The sequence below is a fragment of the Candidozyma haemuli genome (assembly GCF_002926055.2).
Source record: "Candidozyma haemuli strain B11899 chromosome Unknown D_2014730914, whole genome shotgun sequence".
Taxonomy (NCBI): Eukaryota; Fungi; Ascomycota; class Pichiomycetes; order Serinales; family Metschnikowiaceae; genus Candidozyma; species Candidozyma haemuli.
Window position 1 is genome coordinate 193,383 of NW_020289911.1, and position 22,274 is coordinate 215,656.

General features: G+C 44.8%; 9 protein-coding genes and 2 non-coding genes across 11 annotated transcripts; 4 read left to right on the top strand and 7 right to left on the bottom strand. All coding sequences in view use genetic code 12, as the record gives it.

Annotated features, from left to right (window-relative positions):
- Positions 1 to 47: 47 nt before the first annotated feature.
- Positions 48 to 1,292, bottom strand: PTC8 (Ptc8p; the record flags this gene model as incomplete). The annotated part of the gene is made up of 1 exon (XM_025486204.1): positions 48 to 1,292. The coding sequence occupies one exon, from the start codon at positions 1,290 to 1,292 to the stop codon at positions 48 to 50; it is 1,245 nt and encodes a 414-aa protein (XP_025343754.1).
- A 411-nt stretch (positions 1,293 to 1,703) lies between these two features.
- Positions 1,704 to 8,423, bottom strand: ARO1 (Aro1p; the record flags this gene model as incomplete). The annotated part of the gene is made up of 2 exons (XM_025486205.1): positions 1,704 to 6,373; positions 6,689 to 8,423. The coding sequence occupies 2 exons, from the start codon at positions 8,421 to 8,423 to the stop codon at positions 1,704 to 1,706; spliced, it is 6,405 nt and encodes a 2,134-aa protein (XP_025343755.1).
- Positions 8,424 to 8,792: 369 nt separating this feature from the next.
- CXQ85_002538 lies at positions 8,793 to 8,865 on the top strand. The gene has a single exon. It is a non-coding gene; the product is annotated as a tRNA-Arg (tRNA).
- Positions 8,866 to 8,873: 8 nt separating this feature from the next.
- On the top strand, positions 8,874 to 8,946 carry CXQ85_002539. The gene has a single exon. It is a non-coding gene; the product is annotated as a tRNA-Phe (tRNA).
- A 98-nt stretch (positions 8,947 to 9,044) lies between these two features.
- Positions 9,045 to 11,825, bottom strand: AGE1 (Age1p; the record flags this gene model as incomplete). The annotated part of the gene is made up of 1 exon (XM_025486206.1): positions 9,045 to 11,825. One exon carries the CDS (start codon positions 11,823 to 11,825, stop codon positions 9,045 to 9,047), a length of 2,781 nt encoding a protein of 926 aa, XP_025343756.1.
- A 694-nt stretch (positions 11,826 to 12,519) lies between these two features.
- TFB3 (TFIIH/NER complex subunit) lies at positions 12,520 to 13,539 on the top strand (the record flags this gene model as incomplete). The annotated part of the gene is made up of 1 exon (XM_025486207.1): positions 12,520 to 13,539. The coding sequence occupies one exon, from the start codon at positions 12,520 to 12,522 to the stop codon at positions 13,537 to 13,539; it is 1,020 nt and encodes a 339-aa protein (XP_025343757.1).
- A 26-nt stretch (positions 13,540 to 13,565) lies between these two features.
- CXQ85_002542 (uncharacterized protein) lies at positions 13,566 to 14,738 on the bottom strand (the record flags this gene model as incomplete). Its single annotated transcript, XM_025486208.1, has 1 exon — positions 13,566 to 14,738. One exon carries the CDS (start codon positions 14,736 to 14,738, stop codon positions 13,566 to 13,568), a length of 1,173 nt encoding a protein of 390 aa, XP_025343758.1.
- A 279-nt stretch (positions 14,739 to 15,017) lies between these two features.
- CXQ85_002543 (uncharacterized protein) lies at positions 15,018 to 15,596 on the top strand (the record flags this gene model as incomplete). The annotated part of the gene is made up of 1 exon (XM_025486209.1): positions 15,018 to 15,596. One exon carries the CDS (start codon positions 15,018 to 15,020, stop codon positions 15,594 to 15,596), a length of 579 nt encoding a protein of 192 aa, XP_025343759.1.
- Positions 15,597 to 15,621: 25 nt separating this feature from the next.
- EXO1 (Rad2 family nuclease) lies at positions 15,622 to 17,544 on the bottom strand (the record flags this gene model as incomplete). Its single annotated transcript, XM_025486210.1, has 1 exon — positions 15,622 to 17,544. The coding sequence occupies one exon, from the start codon at positions 17,542 to 17,544 to the stop codon at positions 15,622 to 15,624; it is 1,923 nt and encodes a 640-aa protein (XP_025343760.1).
- Positions 17,545 to 17,786: 242 nt separating this feature from the next.
- Positions 17,787 to 20,390, bottom strand: CXQ85_002545 (uncharacterized protein; the record flags this gene model as incomplete). Its single annotated transcript, XM_025486211.1, has 1 exon — positions 17,787 to 20,390. One exon carries the CDS (start codon positions 20,388 to 20,390, stop codon positions 17,787 to 17,789), a length of 2,604 nt encoding a protein of 867 aa, XP_025343761.1.
- A 592-nt stretch (positions 20,391 to 20,982) lies between these two features.
- On the bottom strand, positions 20,983 to 22,110 carry CXQ85_002546 (putative serine/threonine protein kinase; the record flags this gene model as incomplete). Its single annotated transcript, XM_025486212.1, has 1 exon — positions 20,983 to 22,110. The coding sequence occupies one exon, from the start codon at positions 22,108 to 22,110 to the stop codon at positions 20,983 to 20,985; it is 1,128 nt and encodes a 375-aa protein (XP_025343762.1).
- Positions 22,111 to 22,274: the final 164 nt, after the last annotated feature.

A 22,274-nucleotide genomic window follows, 5' to 3' on the forward strand; every position in this document is an offset into this window, starting at 1 on the left:
GCAATATATTAAAATAGAAAATGCAAATTAGTAATTAAACGATATGGTTAAAGATCGTAGTATGTTGAAGGGGCCCTGAGAGGACCAGGTGGTTTTGAAGGAGCACCGGAAGCCTTCTTCGACAGCGCTGAATTTTTTTGAGGTTTGATATTAGGTACGACTCTTGCAAGACAGATGGACATGTCGTCAAGCTTACCACCCAAACTGATGTTCTTACCAAATCTGTTTTCAGGAAGCTTGTTGACCATTTCGTTATAAGGGGTGTAGGCATTATCATCATAGGCGGTCAGTTTTGCCTTTCTGAGGATTTTGTTAGCCACAGCCCTCATGTCGTTGTTCTTAAAGTGTGCGTACTCGTCTATCATATGGGCGATTTCCCATTCATGCAAATTATCGGTAATGCCATCAGAGCACATAACAATGATATCGTCCGGCTGTAGTTTGATCGAATCAACCCATGCAACTTCAGAAGGCATGACATTAAGGGTCTGCGTGCCGATTTGCTGTGGGCATAATTCAGAAACGAGCTGTTCTTCGTTCGTCTTGATGATTTCACCTTTACGAACAATCAAGATCTTAGAGTCGCCTATGCTGATCATCTTGAGGAACTCTCCACTCAACATGCACAAGACAAGCGTAGAAGAGCCCCGCAAGTCCTGGAGGTCCATCAAGTGAGAAGTATGCAAATACGAATCGTCCAAGATCTGATCAATGTCACGCTTATTAAGGTGGTGTGGCGTCGTGTTCAACTTGTATTCCGTCATGAGTCGACTCAAAGTCTCCACCATGGATCTCGACCAGATCCCCAGCGAACACTGTTCTCCCTTGGACTCCCAACCAGACACTCCATCGGCGATAGCCATCACCGTAGGCGACACCAACATGGCATCGTCGCCAGCTTTAATCGAAAGCGTATCTGCTGGAGACCCCTGAGGCCTTCTTCTCGGCAAAAGACTATTAAGTTGAGTTGGATCTGTCAAGTCACTTAACGAATGAACCGTAGGGTCAGACACAGTGGAGTGATGTGCAAACAGCGCATGGCCCAACTGGAACTTAAACCTATCATTTGAGATATACGTCATCTGTTCCTTTGTCACCACAGGATATTGAATATATGGATTATTGGCATTCTCCCTCTCCTCCCTCTTCTCCAACTCTAGCTGTCTTTGCAGCTTACCAAACATCGATCGGACACTACCGAAGAAGCCCGTGCTTGACAGCGAACCTGACTCTGCAGTAGCTTCTCGTAGGCACCGAGTGGCAGAGGTAAACGACCTTCTGGCGATGAACATGGTATATGATAATATGGATCTATAAAGAAACTGTGGACCTTCTTTTTTCTAGGTTTTCTCTGTATCGAGGGGAATCAGCCTGCTTAAGTAGTACAAGCCCTGCGAGAGGATTCTATGCATGAGTCCGATGGCGCATCTACTCCGAACCAGCGTGGCTGGGGACTGGCTGCAGTACATCCCCCACCTGGCGGGGTGGTGGGAGCATTGCTTTTTTTGAGAAACTCTTTTTGGGCCCTTTACTATAGCGGGCTAGCCATATTTAGTCCATTTCGCAGCCACTAGCGCTATTCGGAGTCAATGAGCATACCCAGTTTTATCTATATGATTGATTTATCAATATACATATATATATATATATATATATTTAATATCTGAAAGTATATAAATATACTTTCATCTACTCTTCTCTTCTTACTCCCTGACAACAGCGTTGTAGATAACCTTGTATGGAGGGGTGAGACCAGTGTGGATCTCAAACTGCCTCTCGCCTTGGTTCACCAACATCTCCACGCCAGGCACAACCGTCCACAGGTACTTGTCCTGGGCGATTTTCATCATTGGCGTGACTCGAGGTTTGTAGACAGCGTCAAGAAGCGTTGGGTTGAAGCCTCCTTTCTTGGCCAATGCTCCACGGTGCAACAAGCTTTCCACTCGGTTGAGAAGGGTCTCATCCAAAGGTTTGTCTGCTGCCACACAAGACACTGCCAAGGACACAGCCTCGGCTTTTTCCGTTTGCTCGTCGCTTTCCAACACTTCAATGTTGAATTCCACTGGCAATTGTTCTTGGATTTCGTGTAGCTTGGATGCGGTGCGGTTAATCATGTAGATCTTGGAGCATCCTATCTGATGCAAGGCGTAGGCAGCTGCTCTGGCGGTTCCACCGCCACCAATGACCAAACCATTGACATTGGCATGTTCAATAGAAGGAACACCGTTTCTTGTGAACGATTTGGTAATGCCGTACCAGTCAGTGTTGTCACCAAGGAACTTGCCTGGGTGGCCCTTAAGCGGCACCACAGTGTTGACAGCACCAATAAGCTTGGCAGCCTCAGAGAGTTCATCGGTGTACTTCATGATATCGAGCTTCAATGGCATGGTGACTGCCAAACCGCCAAAATCTGGTTTGCTGATCAACTCTCTGTAAACTTCTTCGGCGTTGCTGCTTTCGAATCTGCCGAATTTGTGTGGTAAGCTTAAGTCCTGGTAAGCTGAGCCATGGAGGTCTGGAGAACGAGAATGCTCAATTGGCGAGCCCACCACCGTGAATTCCTTCTTGGTGAGGATACCAATTTGGCTTAACGAGCTGTTGATCTCTCCCACGGTGACTTCATCAGTAGATGGAATACCAGGCAAGAGCTCGCTGGTGACTGGCGTAAAGAGAGTATTCAACACCTTCGACAACTTTCCTTCCTGACCATGGTTGTATGCAATGAGTGGCGTGCTTTGATGGCTAGACTTGAAGTTCTCGACTGCAATGTTCTCCTGGAAATCACTTGCAGTGCCAACCAACTTGATCAAGTCAGCGTTCAAACTGAATGCAGCATTGTATCTATTGTCCCAAGCAGGATCGTTCCATTTATGCTCACCCTTCAAATCAACGTAGGTGGCAATGATTCTCGTGAAACCCTTCTTTCCAAAGATACGCTTGGTGATCTTTGTTGGGATGCTCAATTGTAGATCCAAGTATTCAACTCCAAGTTTGAGAGCCAAGTCTGTTAACTCGTGATATTTTTCAACGTCTTCATCAGGGAAGCGACCACCTTGACTCTTTGTACGAACAGTAAAAATAATAGGCAAGTTGACGTACTTTCTGAGAATGGCAATCTGCTCAGCGACATATGTCGAGGTGTACTCTTTCAAAAGGTCAACTCTCAACTCAACAGCAGAGCAAGCAGCAGTGATGTCTTCCAAATCCTCAGCAATGTCGTTTAAGTTCTCATGCGTAAGACTAACAGCGAATGATCTGGTCAGTGGAGTTCTTGTGACCTCAAGACCAGTGATAGTCTTAATAAAGTTGGCAAACGATTGTCTCAACTTCTTGAACTCGTTATCAGTTGAGCAGTGAGCAGAGTAGAAGAGGAAGTTAGAACAGTCATGGTACCATTTCTCTCTTCTCTCCCAGACTTCCTTAATTTCGCTCACGTAGGCAGGTCTTGTAGCATCAGAGTTTAAGAAGATGATTGTTTCATCCAAATCACGATGCAAGTGAAGAACAATACCGGATTTAGCGTAGTTCTTGAGAAGAGTTCTAGATTCCTCACTCTCAACGATACCTCCACCAGTAGAAATGACATGACCAGTTGGTTTCTCGCTAGTGATCGTTTTGAGAATTTCAGATTCAACCTCACGGAACTTCTCCCAACCCTCCTTTTTGATGTATTCTCTGATATCACCATGTTTTTCTTCGAAAGCAGTATCGGCATCGATAAGAGTGAAGCCGAGCAAGTCAGCCATCCAGCGACTCACAGTAGACTTTCCAGCGGCCCTCATGCCAATGACAATAATCGACTTGTTGCCGTTCTTTCTAGCGTTTGCCAAAAGACTCACATCGTTCAAGTCCTTAGGAGGCTCGTATCCATCAAGATCAGCACCGAACTTGGTGTGCAATACATCCCACCAACCAGGCCAGGTCTTACCAGTACAAGATCTCTCAGTGATAAGAACAGGTTCAGGGCACATACCAGCCAACAAAGAGAAGGACATGGCAACTCTGTGATCGTCATATGTCTTCACTCCACCATCCTCGATGCTTGGGGTCTTCAAGATCTTATAGTCGATACCGTGAATCTCAATACCATCTGGTAGTTCATTAGCAGACACACCAAACTTGCTCAATTCATCAACCATTGCTTTGATTCTGTTACATTCCTTCACTCTTTGGTTAGCAATACCTGTGATTTGGGTAGGTGTAGAATCATTTGCAATAGCAGCGACAACAGATGCCGTAAGGAAAGCATCAGTCATTGGTTCCATATCAACATGCTTCAAGGGCTTGAGTGTTCCTCTTGCTGGACCCTTCACAGTAGTTGAGGTGGCAGTCTGTTCCACAGTACATCCCATTGGCTTCAACACATCAACGGCAAATCTTGCATCACCTTGCAATGATGAGGATCCAACGTTTGGCACAGTGCACGAAGATCCAGTCATGGCAGCGAAAGCCAAGGGGTATGTAGCTGAGGATGCATCCGATTCAATCTCGTAGACATCAGGGTTCTTGTAAGAGCCCTTTGGAATATGGTAAGTGTACTCTTCTGTGGTCGACTTGGTCACATTGATACCAAAGGCTTTCATCATTGAAATCGTCATGTCGATGTACAACTGAGAGATTGGCTTACCATCAACAAGGGCCAAGGTAACCTCTTCTTGAGCATAAGGAGCACACATCAAGATAGACGAAACGTACTGGGAAGAAATGGTAGCGCCAAGTTCGATTCTACCACCCTTCAAACCTTTACCAGCCTTGATCTTCAAAGGCAAGGAGCCCTGACTGTTTAAGTACTCGATCTCAGAACCGTTACTTGCCAAAGCATCAACCAAAGGTCCGATTGGTCTTTCTTGCATTCTAGCATTACCAGTTAACACTGTGTAGTCGTTAGACAGTTTGTTAACATTGACAAGAGATGCAACAGTTGTAAGGAAACGAGAGGCGGTACCAGCATTACCCAAATAGATTTGCTCATCGCAAGTGATTAGGCTTCCACCATTACCAGTGACAACGATGGTTTCGCCATTATCCTCTGTTGAGATTTCGGCACCCTTCAAAGCGGCCACAGCAGCCAACATATGTTTCGTGTCATCGGAATGCAAAAGATTCTTGATTCTAACTGTTCCAGATCCCAAAGCAGCCAAAATTAAAGCTCTGTTCGAGATGGACTTTGAACCGGGTGGTATCACAGTATTGGTGGATGGAGTGGTCTCTTCGCTGAATGGCTTAACAAGCGTCTCGTCAGTGAGAACAAATCTGAGATCCTGTTGGGAAACTTCATGAGCCTTCCACTGGTAGCATTTACCAATAGCTTCGAGAATAACGGTTCTAATCTTTGATCCGTCGTTCTTCTTATCCACAGCCATCTTTTTAAGCAAGCTGTCAATGACAACGAAATGCCTCTTGAATCCAACATTCAGAAGGAAAGTCTTGTCGTTGATGGAAGTAGGAAGATTGTAAGCATTGAGACACTTGACAAGTCTAGCAACACCCGTAGGGCTCAAGATTCCCCAGTATCTGGCCAATTCTGCTTCGAGAACCATACCGATAGCCACACATTCACCATGAAGGGCTTGTGGGGTGACAATAGCCTCGATAGCGTGGCCGATAGTATGGCCAAAATTGAGCAAGTTTCTCAAACTAGATTCCTTCTCATCCTTCGAAACAACATCAGCCTTTACTCTAATGGAGCCCAAAACAGTCTTGACCAAATCCTCCTTGATTTCTTGAAGATCTAGCGAATCAGAAGACACCACCTTCAAAAAAGTAGGAGCGAAGCTCTCGAGTCTGGTGAATTCAGGTTCATCCCAGATAGCAGCGGTCTTGACAACCTCAGCCATACCATTGATAAACTGTCTAGCAGGCAAAGTCTCCAAGAAAGAAACATCAACAAAGACATACTTGGGCTGGTGGAACGAACCGATAAAGTTCTTGCCCAATGGAGTGTCAATGGCAGTCTTACCACCCACAGCAGAGTCAACCATTGCAAGCAAAGTGGTAGGAACCTGAACAACACGGACACCTCTCATGAAGGTAGCAGCGACAAATCCAATCATGTCGCCAACAACACCACCACCAACTGCAAGAATGACAGTATCTCTAGTGCATCCACTCAACAAGAGGAAGTCCTCAACCTTGGCCTTTGTCTCACGAGACTTGTTGTTTTCACCTGGTGACACAGCATAAGTAAGAAGTCTCGAGTCTGGTCTCTGTTCCTTGATCTGGGCCTCGAAGGAAGCCTTCAACTTCTGGAATGGAGCAGTCTTCTCCATATTCTCATCTGTCACTATCACATAAGTAGAAGTGGCTAACGTGGAAAGGGTTTCTTTGACGATGTGGTCCTGGATTCCGTACCCCACATGGATGGAGTCGGATCCTAGGATTTTCACCTTTTCTACCTGAGCCATTGACTAGTAACTGTGCAACGAGGGCTCTGGGGTATCAGTAGATTTTCACTTTTCCAGATTATGACTGATTTTCGCGACCAACGTTTCGATACTGGTGCAGTACTTTGACGCATAATAGTGGTTGCAAAATCTACACTTCAGGGCAAAAAAGGTACCAAAAAAAAAAAAAAACAAAAGAAGAGTAAAAGAATGAAGAAGGAGTAGATGGGTTGGTGAGAGTAAAGAATTCTTGTGTCAAAGAAAATGAACTTTATTTTATTCTTTTCATGCTCCTGAGTACTAACTCTGGTTGAGCACATTGCGGATGTGCTCGATGCAATCTTCAGGTCCTCCTTCAGGATGGTCAAGCTGCCACTTCATGACTTCATCGGTGACCTCTCTCATCCAAGGACCAGGCTTTTTGTCGAGAGCCTTCGAGATTTTCTTACCATCAATGATAGGCTTCAAATTGGCAACATCTTCCAAGCCCTTGTCTCTGATGGTCTCCAAGAGACTTTCATATTGGAAAATGGTCTCTCTAAAGCGTTCCTCGTTCAAAGGACTATGAACTCCTTCTGGTTCCGGAACCTCCTCAGTAAGATCGGCAATCTCCAAACCGTTAAGGTAATCGCTGAAGGCACCAAATGCAACAGATAATTTGAAGTGGTCGCCGTATTGACGCATATACAATCCAAGCTCTGAACGTGTGATCTTTGATGGGTTCTCGAAATAGCTATCGAAGGTAGTAAAACCACAGGTATTTTTCAAGATATTGCTAACAACGTCGTAGTCTTGCTTACCAAGTCTCAAACCTTCCTTCAAGATGACTTCTGGATAATGCGTAAATGACATCTTCCTTGCGTTAAGCTTCACGGAGATACCACTATATGGCTCTAAAATCAAACAGAGCCATAATGCCTTGTAGGCTGAGGCATCGTCCAAGATGGATTCATAGATGCTTTTCAATAACGGCGCTTCCAGTGCATTCTCGATAGAATAAACGAACGACTGAAGGTATTGGGTGGCAGCATCAATGCGCAAAGAGACTTTCAGATCAAGGTGATCGATCTGTTCAATGACGTCTGGGTTGAGTTCTTCAATTGTGCTTCGAAGAGCACCAGGGTTAAAGATGCTATTACTGAAACCAACATGGTTTATCAATCGAAGACCATAGCCCGGGTTAGATCCCGTAAGGATCTTATCAGTTTCGACACCAACACGCTCTCTACTGATTTTATGCACCAAAGCGTTTGTGATATGGCCGTCCTTCATGGCCAGAAGTGTTTCCGGGTCAATGGTGAAGTCAAAACGAGCTGCAAACCTAATGAGTCTCAAAACTCTAAGTGGATCATCCACAAAAGTCTGCAATGGCTGCAATGGCGTTCTAAGGATACCTTTCTTGAGGTCTTCAACACCTTTACCAGTAAAATCCTCGACTTCGCTCTTATTAAGGTTATAGAACAAGGCATTGAGCGTAGCATCACGTCTCAAGGCATCCTCCTCAGCAGTACCACAGTCTATAATCGGCACTCTGCTTTCTTCAGTGTACTGTTCGCTTCTGAGGTTGACAAAGTCTATGTCCAACCCAAAGAGCTTAGCAGTACAAGTCTCCAAATGTTTTGACTTCTCTGGGTTTTTCTTGATGGTGTGTAGGCTAGTGGAGTTATCTCCCAAGTCTATGCCATTCTGTTCAGTGTATTCAAGTAACTTCGATGCAAAGTCTTCACCAGAAAGCACATTCACTGCAATATCTAGATCATGACTTTGTTCTCCAAGAAGCTTATCTCTGACCCAGCCACCGGTGATTCTCAATTCAAGCTGGTCCTTTTCAGGGATCCCAGCATTATATGTATCGCAGAAGCCCACCAAGAGTTTCTTGATCGTATCCTCTCTTTCATCTAGCGTTATGTTCGTGTTCACTGTATGCATGTTCTTGATGTGTAGGTTTCTGATGGGATACTTCAATGATCGTGGAATACAGCCGAGGAGCTTCTTCTGGGACATGTAAGCTTTCGTATGGTGAAGAAGGCAGGTTCTCATGGATGAGCCGCTGATTTGAGATGGTAAAGGTAATGCCGCACCGTTCCATCTTACCACTAGGCTGGGGGAAAGAGACGGCCATTATGAGTGGGGTACCGCATTGGCCATACTGAAAATAGTGTAGCGGTTAAAATGGGGCTCAAATTACATTCTTCAGTAATTTGAATAATTCTTGCTTCAGTGTGTATCGAAAAAATGCGAGTTTTCGTGAAAAACTGGCAAAAACTGGCTAATAAACAGATTTTGAGGTTTGAAACCAAAATTAGTTAAGCTAGAAAAATTGTTTAATGGCATCAAATCATGATAATTCTATGTTTTTACTAGTTTAAAGGTTCTGTTGAAGCTGGGGTATCTTCAATAGAAGAAACCGCCTGCGTGGCGTAATGGTTAGCGCATTTGACTTCTAATCAAAAGATTCCGGGTTCGAGTCCCGGCGTGGGTTCTTTCTATGCGGTTTTAGCTCAGTTGGGAGAGCGTCAGACTGAAGATCTGGAGGTCCTGTGTTCGATCCACAGAAATCGCATATTTTTTTGTTTTATGATTAGAGTTATTTTTTTGCAAGCGTAGTACTCGATACTAAGTCATGCTATGACCAACCGGCGATGTAACATTGATATAAACCTATTTTAACCGAAGTTTCTTTTCGTTCCAGTACCCTTTGGCCTCGTCTGTGTGATTAAGTGCAACGTTAAGTTCGTGGATCTTATCAATATTGCAGCCATGATGTAATAGAAGTTCCGAAATAACAAAGTATTCACGGACAGTGCCTTCCTCGTCGACTTCCACCAACTTTCGGAGGGAATACTCAAATATATTAATTGTAATGGGTGGGAAATTGGCATTCAGGGATCCCATCTGTAATGGAAGATTAGGGTTGCCTCCACAATTAAGCGCCTTGATCACATTGGCAATATCGATCTTCCGAACTGCTGTAACTAAAAGCTCGTCAAAGTTGATCGACCTGTCGACAAATGATCGGTTGACATATTTGTCTTTGATGAACGATAACCGTGTATCGTTATCAACCTCTGGATGTATTTTTCGCTTTTCATCCAGTAGGTATGAATTAACACGAGAATTATTAATGTAGTTAAGAAGCACTCTGTTCTCGTTTTCAAAATTGTCGAGTTTCAAAGACTTCACTTTGGTGACATGCGACCCCAAGCTGCGATGACATGAGGAACATTTCACACAAAGCGTAACCAAAAACGTAAGAGATATCCATTCCACAGACTTTGTCGAGCTACAATCAGCGCAGTAGTTGTTCAAGCTTTGGGGAAGGGAATGCACAGCCCGTAGGTAGTCAATTTCTTTTGGATCTGTTGATGCGAGTGAATTTGAGATGATGGAAACCGGTGACCCCTGTTTCTCGTCGTCGTTATCATCTCCGAGATACGAAGGCTTTTCAAGGTGAAGATTTGGCTTGCTGGATTTTCTCTTCTTGTCATCCGCTAAAAGCTTCTGAGTAATCTGACCAGCATTGTACAATGCCCGAATCCACTTATCTCTATCATCGTCATTAATGGCTTGGAAAACGTGTTTCTGACCCTTCGACGTCATAATTTCGAAGCAGAACTGGCGCTTGTCGTAAGTGATAGGCTTAACACTAGCCAATGCAATGTCGATGGGTTTATTGATGAGAGACTTTCCTTTCCTCCAATCCGAATATTCTTTCAATTGACCGTCCCGTAGAACGACCCACTCCTTGTGCCATCCCGGTTTACCTTTACCTCCAAGTGCGTAAAGTATTCCTGAAATCTCTGAGTTTTGATCATCAATCAAAATCAGAGGAGTAGTGTTCTGGTGGAATCCCAAAGTGGGTACGGAACGTTGTCCTGGAGCGGAAGAGAAGACAAGATCCACTTTAGCAGAAGACATGATACCATGCACAGCTCCTTCGGACTCCAACATCTCTTTAGATGGGTTGAGCGGATTCATCTTCACCACCTCCGAAAGCTCTTCATTATTAGCACATGCTTCGATCATTTGACGATACTGAAGTTTTTCACTGTTAAACCTTGACATGGTGTTTAAGTAGACGCTCGCATCATTATTCAAGAGACTTTGATTCATCTTAAATTCCTTGATATCAAACCTTTGGTTCTTAAAATTCACACTTGAAAATTTTAGCACATTCTCCAAAAACTGATTGAAATATTGATTGTTCGATGCAAGATTGAGGGCGTTCAAATAATCAAACTTGGAAAGCTCAAAGTTCTTTCTCTTAACGAGAAGCTTCAGCTCTGGTCTGTCTTTCTCGTTCGAAAGATACTTATTAAGCCAATCGTAGTATTCTTTTGAATTCTTCTCGAAGGTCTTCTTAGCAGGAGACGTCTCTGCTCCTTCGTGAGGAGTGACATCTGAAAGGTATGTCAACATCTTGGATAACAATGTCGAGTTCAAAACATCACGTAGGATAAACGTCATTCGCTTTTCAATAGATTCAAAGAATGTGAGGAGATTCTTTTGGAACAGTCTGGGAAGGTCGAGCCTATGAAGCAAAGGGTTAAATTGTGAGTCAACCAAGATATCCAAAGTGTCTATAACACTTCTTTTTGAACTGATAATCTTTCTAAAGGTTGACTCCATGTAGCTTGCGTCCTCAAGCAAAGCATGGATAGCCTTTCGTAGCTTTGGTATATTCTTCTCATAGCCTGTGAGACATCCTCTGAATTCGGGACCATCAACAGTACTAAAAACGAAAGCCCGCTTAAATTCTGATAGCGTAAATATCGAATCGTCTTCCCCTGGTGGGCAAGGTAAGGCTTTGTCTCGCAGTGGCTGTGGCGGGGATCGAAGCTCTTCTGTGGCCTCCACCGACTCAACCCAAAACGAAAAATTAAGAAGCAATGAGTGATGTCTTCTGGTTGAATCGTACTCCCAAAGGTAGTAGTTTATCCTTCCGTTGGAAAACTTGGCAGGGTCATAAATGTCATTGACTATGATATCGTAATTGTCTCCATATGACGAATCAGGCTCAAACTTCGAGAAAGCAATTTCAGAAACTTCCCTAGACTTGCTTTCCAAGTCATCCTGAAGAAGGTACTCCCGAAGGTGGTCTGTATTAGTGTCGTCCCCGAGAGTCTTGAGAATTACCAACGAATGTTCACTGTGTAGGGTCTTCTTGGCAAACTGCAAATGTAGTTTACACCTATTGAATTGTCCTGGTACCGAAAGAAGAAGTGGATATGCCGCCAGGTCGTTCGAAACATACTTCAATGGACCCGGTAGACGCTCCCGTGTTTGGGTACTGATCTTGGAGATGGAGCTGCAGTTGGTCTCGGTTATCTGCGCCTGGTATCTTTCGGAGTCATCCGCGTTGGTGATGGAGAGTCGTGATAGGCGTGCTGTGTCAGGCAGTAGTATGGCGTAGGGAAACGCCAAAGGAAATATAGTGACCATAAAGTAGAAGGATGTAAGTGTATTTACAGAACCATGACAAGAGAATACTACGCCTGGGCTGCATTTCCTGCAGTCAAGCAGGCACGTCAACGCCTACTTCGAGTAGGAAGGGGACGCCTCGAGGTTACAAAACCGATGAAAGGGGGGAATTGGAAGTTTGGGAGATATGGGGTTTTGGTGGAGGTTTGGAAAATTCGTTGAAAAAAAATGTGTTTGTAGTGGTATCTCATCAGTGGCTATACTGGTCGATATGCTAAGTGTGGGACACTATTTCGCAGCCGTGCTATTGGGCATCGGACTTGCTCCATGAACAGTGAAAAACAAAAGCTAGCTTGAGAAAGTGAACTTTTGATGTTTTGATGTGGAATCTCTTTGGTTTGTTCATTTGTAGTTGAATATTTATAGATCTTCTTATTTTGGGTGTAGTTGTGGATGCCCATCTGAGAAGCAATGTTACCAGACCATCTCCCAAATTCCATAAAGGGCAAGATGACGATATCCATGAAGACAAAATTCAGTCACTCTCAGATTCTCTTTCACTTGACCGTACAAAAAATCAAGGGAGATTCCAGGATCTGGGATACTTGGTCAGGCTAAATCCAAGTGTCCGGCATACTAGCCATATCAAGCATCTACTTGAAGGCCATTGAAGTGAATTGTCAGCATCTGGTACACTTCATCCCTCCCGACCACCATGTCTGCTCTCGTTGATGACAACAGGTCAAACGACATGTGTCCGATCTGCAAGACGGATCGGTACTTGTCGCCCAACATGACTTTTCTAATAAACCCTGAATGCTACCATAAAATCTGTGAATCATGCGTTGACCGTATATTCTCCCTTGGACCGGCCCAGTGCCCGTACCCGAAATGCAACAAGATGCTAAGAAAGAATAGATTCAAGAAGCAGGTCTTTGACGATATTAAGATCGAGAGAGAAGTGGACATGCGGAAACGGATCCACTCAATCTATAACAAGTCAGAGGAGGACTTCCCAGACTTAAAAGAATACAATGCATATCTTGAGTACATCGAGAATCTCATATTCAACCTATCTAATGGTATTGACGTGGAGAAGACTGAGGAGGAGGTCAACAAATATGAAGCTGACCATAAGATCGAAATTCTTGAAAGAGCAATGAGGGAGAGTGAAAAAGATGCCGATATCACGAAATACCAGGAGGCTACCGAACGTCTCAAGCAAGAGAAGCTCAAGATCCAGAGACAGATGGAGTTGGAAGATATGGAGTTCCAGCAGAATCAAAAACAAGAACTTATGGAGAGGTTATCTTCGTCCGATGCTAATGCCGAGGAGATTATGAAGGAGCAAAGAAGCCAGCAAGCCAAGAGAACGAACCAAAGGAAGAGACAACTACAGCAAATTTCAAACCAGTTGGAGCAACAGTTTGCTTCAGCCAACGGCTCATCCAAAAATGGCAAGGATACGGCAGGCAACAAGACGCCATTTACACCTTTCCAGGGCGACAGAGACCTTCAAAAGCATTATTCTTTCTTGGGCGCTTCCGCAGAAGCATCGAAGGACTCGCATGACGCTTACTATGATCCATTCGTCAATAAGCTTTCAAAGAACAAAGAGTATTTGGGTGGAGGCTGGCGTCCAGAACAGGTGTTGGAGAGAGCGTTGGACGAGGCGTTCATGGGATTGCATTGTTATGTGGAAAAGGAAAAGCAGCACGAAGTGTCTACAGCTTAATAGAAATTGCATGATAGAATTAATGTCTATAATTGTAGGAGATCCTCACTGTGATCTGCGTTTTGGTCATTACGAGATGGTTTCTTGGGTACTGCTCCAAGCGGTATGAATCTATGCTTTTGGGGTGATGGAATCTTTGATTGCGGCGGTGGCGGCAGACCGAGAAGATCATCAATGCCTCCAGTATTTTTGTCAGATTCGTTTGAAGTGACTGCCATGCTGGCGAATGCATCATCAATTCCAACAATCTGCGGTTCAGGAGAGGCTGGCACATTCGTCTTTAATGGCGACGAAGCTTCTGCCTGATTTGTATCTCTTTTTGGGGTCACCGGAAGTTCATTACTCTTCATCGAGCTTCTGGGTTGCATAGGGCTATCTATGGCCGCCATTGGATTGTCTATGGAGCTCTTAGAGCTCGAGATGGTGTTCACATCCAGATTGTTATCCGAAGCATCGGTGCTGTTTTGATGCTTCGAGCTCTTACCGAAACTGAACAACGTTCCAAAGAAATTCTGGTTTTTATTTTCCTTCTTCAGCTTGATAGCTGCATTCAATGCTTTATCGTACTCTTCCTCCTTCTGTCTCATCCGCTCCATGTACCTATCATGATCCCGTTGCTTCCGCTCACTGACCCGCTTGGAAGCCTGCTCCAAACGACGAGCCTTAATAATGTCAATCCGATCTTGTATGAACTTGTTACTCTCGCTGTCCACCACCTGGTGTAGTCTGACAGGAAACGAAGGCTTCTTCACGCCTTGGAAAGAAGGCTTAGTAGGCGACGTGACCGGCACTGGGCTTTTCGATCTACTTCGTAGTTCCTCCTTTCTAGCTCGAATATACTGGTCCCCCGAAGACCATGAAAATAAGGCATTGGCAGTTTTCAGCACCGATGGTGCCGACTCGGATGCAGACAGCAGCTCAGGCACATCTGTACCATTGCCGTCCCACAGACTAACCTTCTTCCTCAGCAAAGTGTTCAACCTCGAATGAGCAAAATTAATCACACTGCCTTCCAGCAGGTCATCTAGGAACTGCCTTTTATACTGCTGGAGTGAGTGGTAGTACTTGTTGCCCTGTGGAGCGATGTGGAGAAGCTGCTCGGGATATAGATGAGGATCCACGGGAGCTGACGGAGTGTCGTCCTCAGGAACAGAGAAAAGCTCGTCTATGAGCTCCTCGACCTCCTTCTCCGTACTCATTGCATGAATAAACGTAGTTATATATGGGAAGTAATCGCGATTATAGATATCTACAGGTATGCGGTTTCTCGGGCCAAGACCAGACGAGCCGAGATGGACGAGTTTAGGAAAGTCGAATTGTGATTTTTGAAGAAAACAAAGAAGTCCCTCAATTGGGGTAAAAACGTTTTCAATATTATTTTAGCTGTTGGGGTTGTCTTATTCGACCCGATCATGGTTTATCCGACCATTGATACTTCGCATTATTCAAGTGGAAAAATACATACCTAATACATACCCATGACTTACCGAACCTTCACTTTCCCACAATTCCCAGCTTACACGGTATTTGCTGGCTACTATACAGATGTAGCGCTGGAGACGCTAAAGGAGGTAAAGTCACAACTTGTCAGTGGGAACAAAGACTATGACTACTGTTTTGTCAGTACTACTCATCTCATTTCCATAGACCAGCTCTGCTGCAGTCTACACCGGTCGCTTCAGAACCGTGAATTAAGCAGAATGAAGGCCAAGACGATCAATACTGAGATTTTGTATAACCTTTCGCCTACGAATAACATCAACGAAGCTTTGAAGCGTTTTGGTGTGGATGAGGGTCGTCTGGATGTGATTGTGCTTAAGGTGCTAGGCACATCAGATGCAGAGGAATCTAGCTTACAGGCTATCAATGAGACTTTACAGTCTCTTCTAAAGGGCAAGGCTGATGCAGAGCTTTCAGATTCTACTTTGGCCCAACAGGTTGATCTTAAGAAGTTTCTCAAGCTTTTCAAGATCCAACAGTCTGACGAAAGTGTTGAGGACGCTCAAGTTCGTTATGCTAGTGATGCGGTAGCATCGAGTCTATTGAGGGGATGCTGAAATGTTAATAATGAATGAATGGAGGTCAATGACCAGTAAAGGCAAATCTCAGTAATTTGAACCCTGTGCTTCTTGGAGGAAGGATCTCCTCGTTTTCCTTGTCACTCTCACTCAAGATGTATTCTTCCTTTTGCAGTGACTTAGGCTGGCTAGGTTGGCTGACACTTAATCTTAAATCTTCTTCATCAGGTGTTGCAGGATCCAGAGAGGTATCGCTTTCAAACACCTTCAATTTCTGAGCGGTGCTCTTCTTCAAACCAGGATCTGAATTTAACAGAAACTTGGCTCTCCATGACAAACCCACTTCTTGTAATTTGACTGGCGAGTCTTCAATCTCGTTGGTATATCCCTCGTGGTCTTTCTCTTCAACAAAAGATTTGTTGGAAGCGACCAGTGGAGGTCGTACCATACTACTCCTTAGGATGGAATTGGTTGCAAGATCATTTTGAAGATTGTCATCAAAGTCGTCGTCATCCACATCCGTGAGGTATTGACTCTCAGGATCGTCTTTAGGTGGCTGGGATACTCTTCTTGTACATGGTTTGGAAGGAGACAGACTCTCAGGCACATCGGAATCACCCGTAAGAAAGCTAGAATCTGCATTTGGTTGTAAAGCTGTAGTAGGCTCAATACTCATCGTAGTGGTGAGAGCTGATTTGAAGAATGAACTAGTGACCCCCTTCGATGACAGCGATTCTGGAGTGATGCGTTTGAGCTTTTTGCTAGTAGGAGAAAGTTTCTTCTCGCCGACTCTTCCCGGATCGCAACGCTTCTCTGGATTAGATGTCTTGACCTGCTTATCAACCTGGAAGAAGCTTTCTATCCCCTTCGTCAAAGTTCCGCCGAAAGATTCTGCTTTCCTCATGCCAGTATCATGCTTAGTCTTTGTCATAACCATGGATGAGCTTTTTGTCGCCAAGTTCTGCTCTCGGGACATCAAAGTGTCAAATGTGGATGGATGCAATTTACCATTACAGATTCCGAAGTGGACGTGTGTATCAAGAGTCTTTCCACAACAAAGTTCCACGACTTCCATATCCATGTCATGGTCTTCAGGGTATTCTTGTAACGTTGACAAAGCCTGATTCATTGGATCAAAGACTTTCTGAAATTGGAATGCTAAAGTAGCTTTGAGCGCTTCATCGAGGAAAGTTTCTGGAATCTCTTTCTTCTCTGCTTGTAGCCAAAGGACGACTCTCTCGATAGAGCCCAATCTTTGAATGAGGTTAAAGGCAGTCTTGAGCCCAATGCCAGGAAGGCCCTTAGTATAATCACAGCCAGAAAGAATAGCTACCCAGCGCAACTGTTCTTGAGTAAACTGACCTAGATTAGGACGCTTGATCTTATCAAAGTTAGTACGATCAATCTCAACACACTCTCCATAGTCATTAAGTTTAGTGATGAGACGTTGGCAACCGAAGATCAACAAGTCGGAATCTTCCGACAAGATACCGTCCACAAGGCCTATCTTTTCAAGGTAAACCATTTGTGGATCGGCTTCGTACGGAGCCACAACGTACTTGACATGTTTCCTATCGAGCTCCACCATGACCGATTTCGCCATTTCAGGCGTTACTCCAGCAGCCTTCATATATTCTTTCCATGCCAGTTTCCTATCTCCCTTTTTAGTATACGCATTGGCAGCCTCCCGAGCCTTTTCTCTTCTCGCGGCTCTCTCGGCATTCGTTGCTTCTTTGGTCGGCAACAGCGACCCGTCAAAGACCATGTAAGGTTCAACCCCAAAGTATCGAAGCATATCGACCTTTTTCATAACCGAGGTAATATAACTTCTTGTTGGAGCATCAGTACATAAGTCTTGGGCACATGAGATGAGACCGCGATGGAGCCAGCCATAGGTGTCTACTGCCAAAGTCTTACCTTTGTACTTCGACAAGGTTGTTTTCTCCTGGATATCTTTAAGTTGCTGTAGCAACCCAGTGACACCCATTATGAGTTGTTGAAGTTAAAAAAAGTGTGGTGAATATATGCGAGAAGGTAGTAAACAAATGTATACGCGTACACTGGTTCGCGTTTTCAGGCGGTTGGTGTATACCATATTATCAATATGATACAACACCTTTAGAAGTATTTTTTTCAATGACTGTCCGTCTCTACAGTATATTTTTTTACCTTTTCACCGTTCATTAATCACGAGTATATACCTCAACTCTATTTTTTCTTATCCATATGCTATTGTTTCTTGGGTTTGTACATGATCTGAGGGTTCAATGAGAACTTATGAATGTTCATGCCGCCCTTGTTCTTCTTCGGCTGTGTTTTATTATCCCTCAGTGGATCATATCCCATGATTGGACCAAACGTAATGTTATTGTTGTTCGGCTTGCTGCCATGGTCAGTTTGCTCGGAGCCCTTCAGAGACTTCCGGGCATTTGGCACAGAAGACCTTGCTTCGTTCTGCGGGAAGAAATGCAATTGTGATGCTGGTGCAGAATTTATGCAAGGCTGAATGTTTTGATTAACGAAATGTCCCGCAACGTTTTGTGGCATCTGGCCCTGCCAATTGTGACCAGAAGGAACCATATTAGCGTTCGCTCCAAATTCTGCATCATTATTTTGAACGCTTCTCCTTTGCATCATCATCGCTTGAGCGTTGTTAGCCATTCCCAGGTTGGGAGCCCCAACAGGAACGTATCTTTCGGAGCCGTATTGATCAGCTGGAATATTAGTGGCCCCTTGGACCATATTTTGCGGTAAGCTTTGAGCGGCTGCTTGCATTGCAGCTGCCTGTGCAACCATTTGCGGATGTACTTGTGGGTTGAATTGAGCATTCGACGACCATGGCATGAAACCACCTTGGTAATTCTGAGGCATCTGACCAGCAGATGGTTGCAGAAGTGGATGTGCTGATGACGGCTCCACGGCCGTAAGTGGAGTTCTTGCCTGGGTAGAATGTGGAACCTGGCTCGTACTTTGAGATGTGACCATTGGTGGCCTACCTTGTGCTTCCTGTGAAAAACCAGCTTCGTAGTTTGGGTTGAATTGGTTTACCAAGGATGCATTATAAGTTGGTACAGTCAGAGGATGTTCAACAATGCCCTGATTCGCCAAATGAGTGTTCACCGTTAAATCACCCTTTTGAGGCGAAGATTTAAGAGGAGATGAGTGAACAAGCACAGTGGCGTTTTCGTCCAGATCATCATCAATTAGCTTTTCATTCTTTTGCATCTTCAGAACCCTGATAAACCCTCCACTGGAGCCGTTAGACCCAATTTCAAACTTGTATGTCAAGTATCCATGAATGGTTCCATTCATTTCATTCTCGCCTTCATAGATCACCTGGGTAATGTAGAGATTCTTGATGTCACTGCTCGTGTTGGAACCATTGCTTAGAAACGTCAAGTACCCGGCCCAAAAGTGGTTCATGAATGGAACATGCAAATCAAAAACATCTTCCACGTATCTATAGCCATTAATCTGTTCACGCGTGCTTAATAGCACTTTGTCCTCATCTTTGTAGATAGTCGTCAATGATTTCCATGACAAGAACTGCTCGCTCGTGTTTCTCGCAATTACTTTGAATTCCATGAATGACAGGAAGTCACCATTGTCTATGCAAAACAGGGCTGGATCAGTTAATGGAGACACTGGTGTAGATGTCAGACCCTGGGATGGTTTCAAGTTCATACTTCCCGTGACAGAGTACACGGGCACATCCTCTAGGCGAGGAAGCATACGATCAAAGTCCTCTTTAAAGCGTCTATTCTCAAAGGCAACTTCCTTGGAGATATCATCAGCGGTTAGAACCGGACATTCCCTAGGGCATTCCGTTAGCTGAAGGAACTGGTGGACGCCCTGAACAGCGCGTTTATATGTAAATGACAATTCCAACTTGTCAAGCGAGAAATCCAACGGAGAAGACTCGGGGCTATCAGGTTCCAGACTTAGTAGTGGAACATTGTCCTTGGCCAAAGCGTTTCGAAGTTTTGTGGTTTCCACCTTTCTTAGTCTAGACAAGCGAGATGCAATTTGCTTTGAAGTTCGCTGAACTCCAGTCTTCTTATATAACATTTTCGAAAGAACTTGATTTTGAGACGTTAACTTTGTCAACGTCGAGCCCGGAGACTGGGACGCCTTGAATGACTTGTACTTTTTATGACAGCGGACCAACACATCGTCTAATTCAGAGAACCAAAGCTCCTTGGACGATTTTTCAAGGTCATCATAAGGCACGTTCGCTTGAGGGGAGTCCAGGTTGCTGATTTGAGCAACGACCGTAGCACAAGGCGAGTCGTCAATTGAACGTTTCCGTTTGAGATTTGACGAAGTAGACGAAGGAGTATCTCCCTTGTCGACAGGAGACGACTTCAAGCCCGAATCCTTAATATCTGCTGGTTTCTTGAGAAACATATCGTGAGGCGACAAGAACGGCTCACACGATTTTGGCGACGTATCTTCATTAATTGACGTGAGATTAAGCGAAAGTGACTGATACTGCGAGTCGTTTGTCAAGGACCAGATATCTGCCGAATCGTTCATGGTATCGGAGTGTTTATCCAACTCGAAGCTATCCTTTTCAGTTGAAGGCCCAGCAGCAGCAGCAGCAGCCGGGTTGGGATGGTCGAAAGGATTTTCCTCGCCGTCCTCTTTCTTCAAATCTTCATCCTTGCCCTTTGCAAACCTGTTGAAAAACCGGTGTGGCGACAAGGAGCTCAAAAGGTTGATGTTTCTAGGACTGCCAAAGCGGAACGAAGGCAGTAGACCCAAGCCAAAGGAAAAAGAAGGAGTGATGCTGACGCCAGATTTGGCGTTTGACCTGGGGGTTTGCGGTGGCATAGCCGGGAAGAAACAGTGCTGGTTCTTTTCTGAATCCCTTATTTCCAATGGTAAGTGAAGTATAAAAAACTCTCCATCTGAGATTTCTCTAAAACGTAGCTCCACAGATAAACAGACGCGAATCTGTAGCTTAGCGCGTACACCAAGGCACCCCCTCTGAGCGTGGCCCGCACTTTTTTTCCACTCATATTGTCCTCCTGGCGCGAGAAGTGGCAGTCAAGAAACACCACCTCGAGAGAAGCATACTCCAAGGGAATGCCACTTCTTGCGGGAGATACCCGAGAACAAAGAACAAAGAGGTGTTTTTTTTTCTTGCATTCTCCACTTGAACCCCTATTTTCTCTTTTCTTTCCTTCCCTCTGAAAAAGCCATGCCTCCAGCCTCCATCTCTCGAGATCTTGTCTTGGCTGTTGCAGTGATTGTCGTAGGGCTAATTGTTAGACCGATTGTTAGCTCGCGGCGCTAGCATATATTTTGCTTTTTATTATTTTTGTGTGTGTGTGTGTGTGTTTTGCAACCGCGCTCGGCCACAATGTCTACTCTTCTTGGGCTTCATTGACCTGCCTTTACTGATTCGTATTTATATTCTTTCTCACTCTCTTTCCGTCATCAGATGCCAAAGCTCTTCGATGATTGCATATGAAAGACCACAGTTCTCCGTCTCGGCTCGGACGAACTCGTCTCGAAGACGACACACACCTTCTTTGGCGGCTGGGTTGATCGCTCGAGCCCATACTCTGGTCATTGCCTCGTAGATCATCTCGCTGTACTTGTTTCGCCATCCTTCGCCTAAGTCTCGGGATGTGGTCGTGAGGACCCAGTCAATGGCAGGAGCGTCTTCTTTTGGTTTGCGTGGGAGACGTCTTCTGACCGTGGGTATGCCTTTCAAGTTGCGCTTCTTCTCTTCCAAAAGTGCTACCAACGGTGCTTCAGATGGACACGAGGTGATGAACCGGTGGTGAAGAAGCCGGGCGGCACTGGGCCTGTAATCGGGGAACTTCACCAAACAATGGCTCACAAAGTCCCTGGTGCTATGATGAAAATCGTCATTAAGCGACGGAGCCTGGAGCTTGGGAATCTCAAAAAGTGCCTTCATTGGCGCTTTCTGGTAGTGTGGTGGGTTACCACAAAGAAGCTCAATTGTAGTGATTCCCGTAGACCAGATATCTGCTTTGGAATTGTAGCCTCCGGTTGAACGCTGGATCACTTCTGGAGCCATCCAGTATGGCGTACCCACTACCGAGTTCCGCTTGGTTCTTGTGTACGTGAGCTCTCCACTCACTCCAAAGTCACCTAGCTTGACCTGGCCGTTTTCTGTAAGAAGAATGTTGCCCAGCTTGATATCTCTGTGGACTTTCTTTTCGCTGTGGAGGTACTGAAGGCCTCGAAGAACGCTTCGAATGATGTATGCTGTTACTGGCTCTTCAAGACTACCGTAGTATCGAAGCAAATCAGCACAAGAGCCGCCGCCGCAATACTCCAATACTATCCATATATCTGTGTCTCTTAAAAACGTTTCGTGGTGTCTGGTAATGTAGGGAGACCTGAGCTTGGACAAGAACTGGATCTCTTTGATGATAACGTCGAGGTTTTCGGTCTCATCCATCGGAATGACCTTGAAGGCAAAAAGTTTTCCGTTATCCTTTCGGATTCCTTTGAAAACCTCTCCAAAAGACCCTCTTCCAATGAATTCATGGACTTCATAATCTGTATCTGTCATGGTGAAGTAGTACCTATTCGCAGCCACAAACAGCTTTTCGCAGCCATTTGGGTGGTACTAAGAACACAGTATAGTCTCGATTTGGCAGCAAACATGCCTTTGGTTATCCAATCTGTCCAATAAAGTAATTGAAAGATTTAATACACACCTGATATACACTTAAA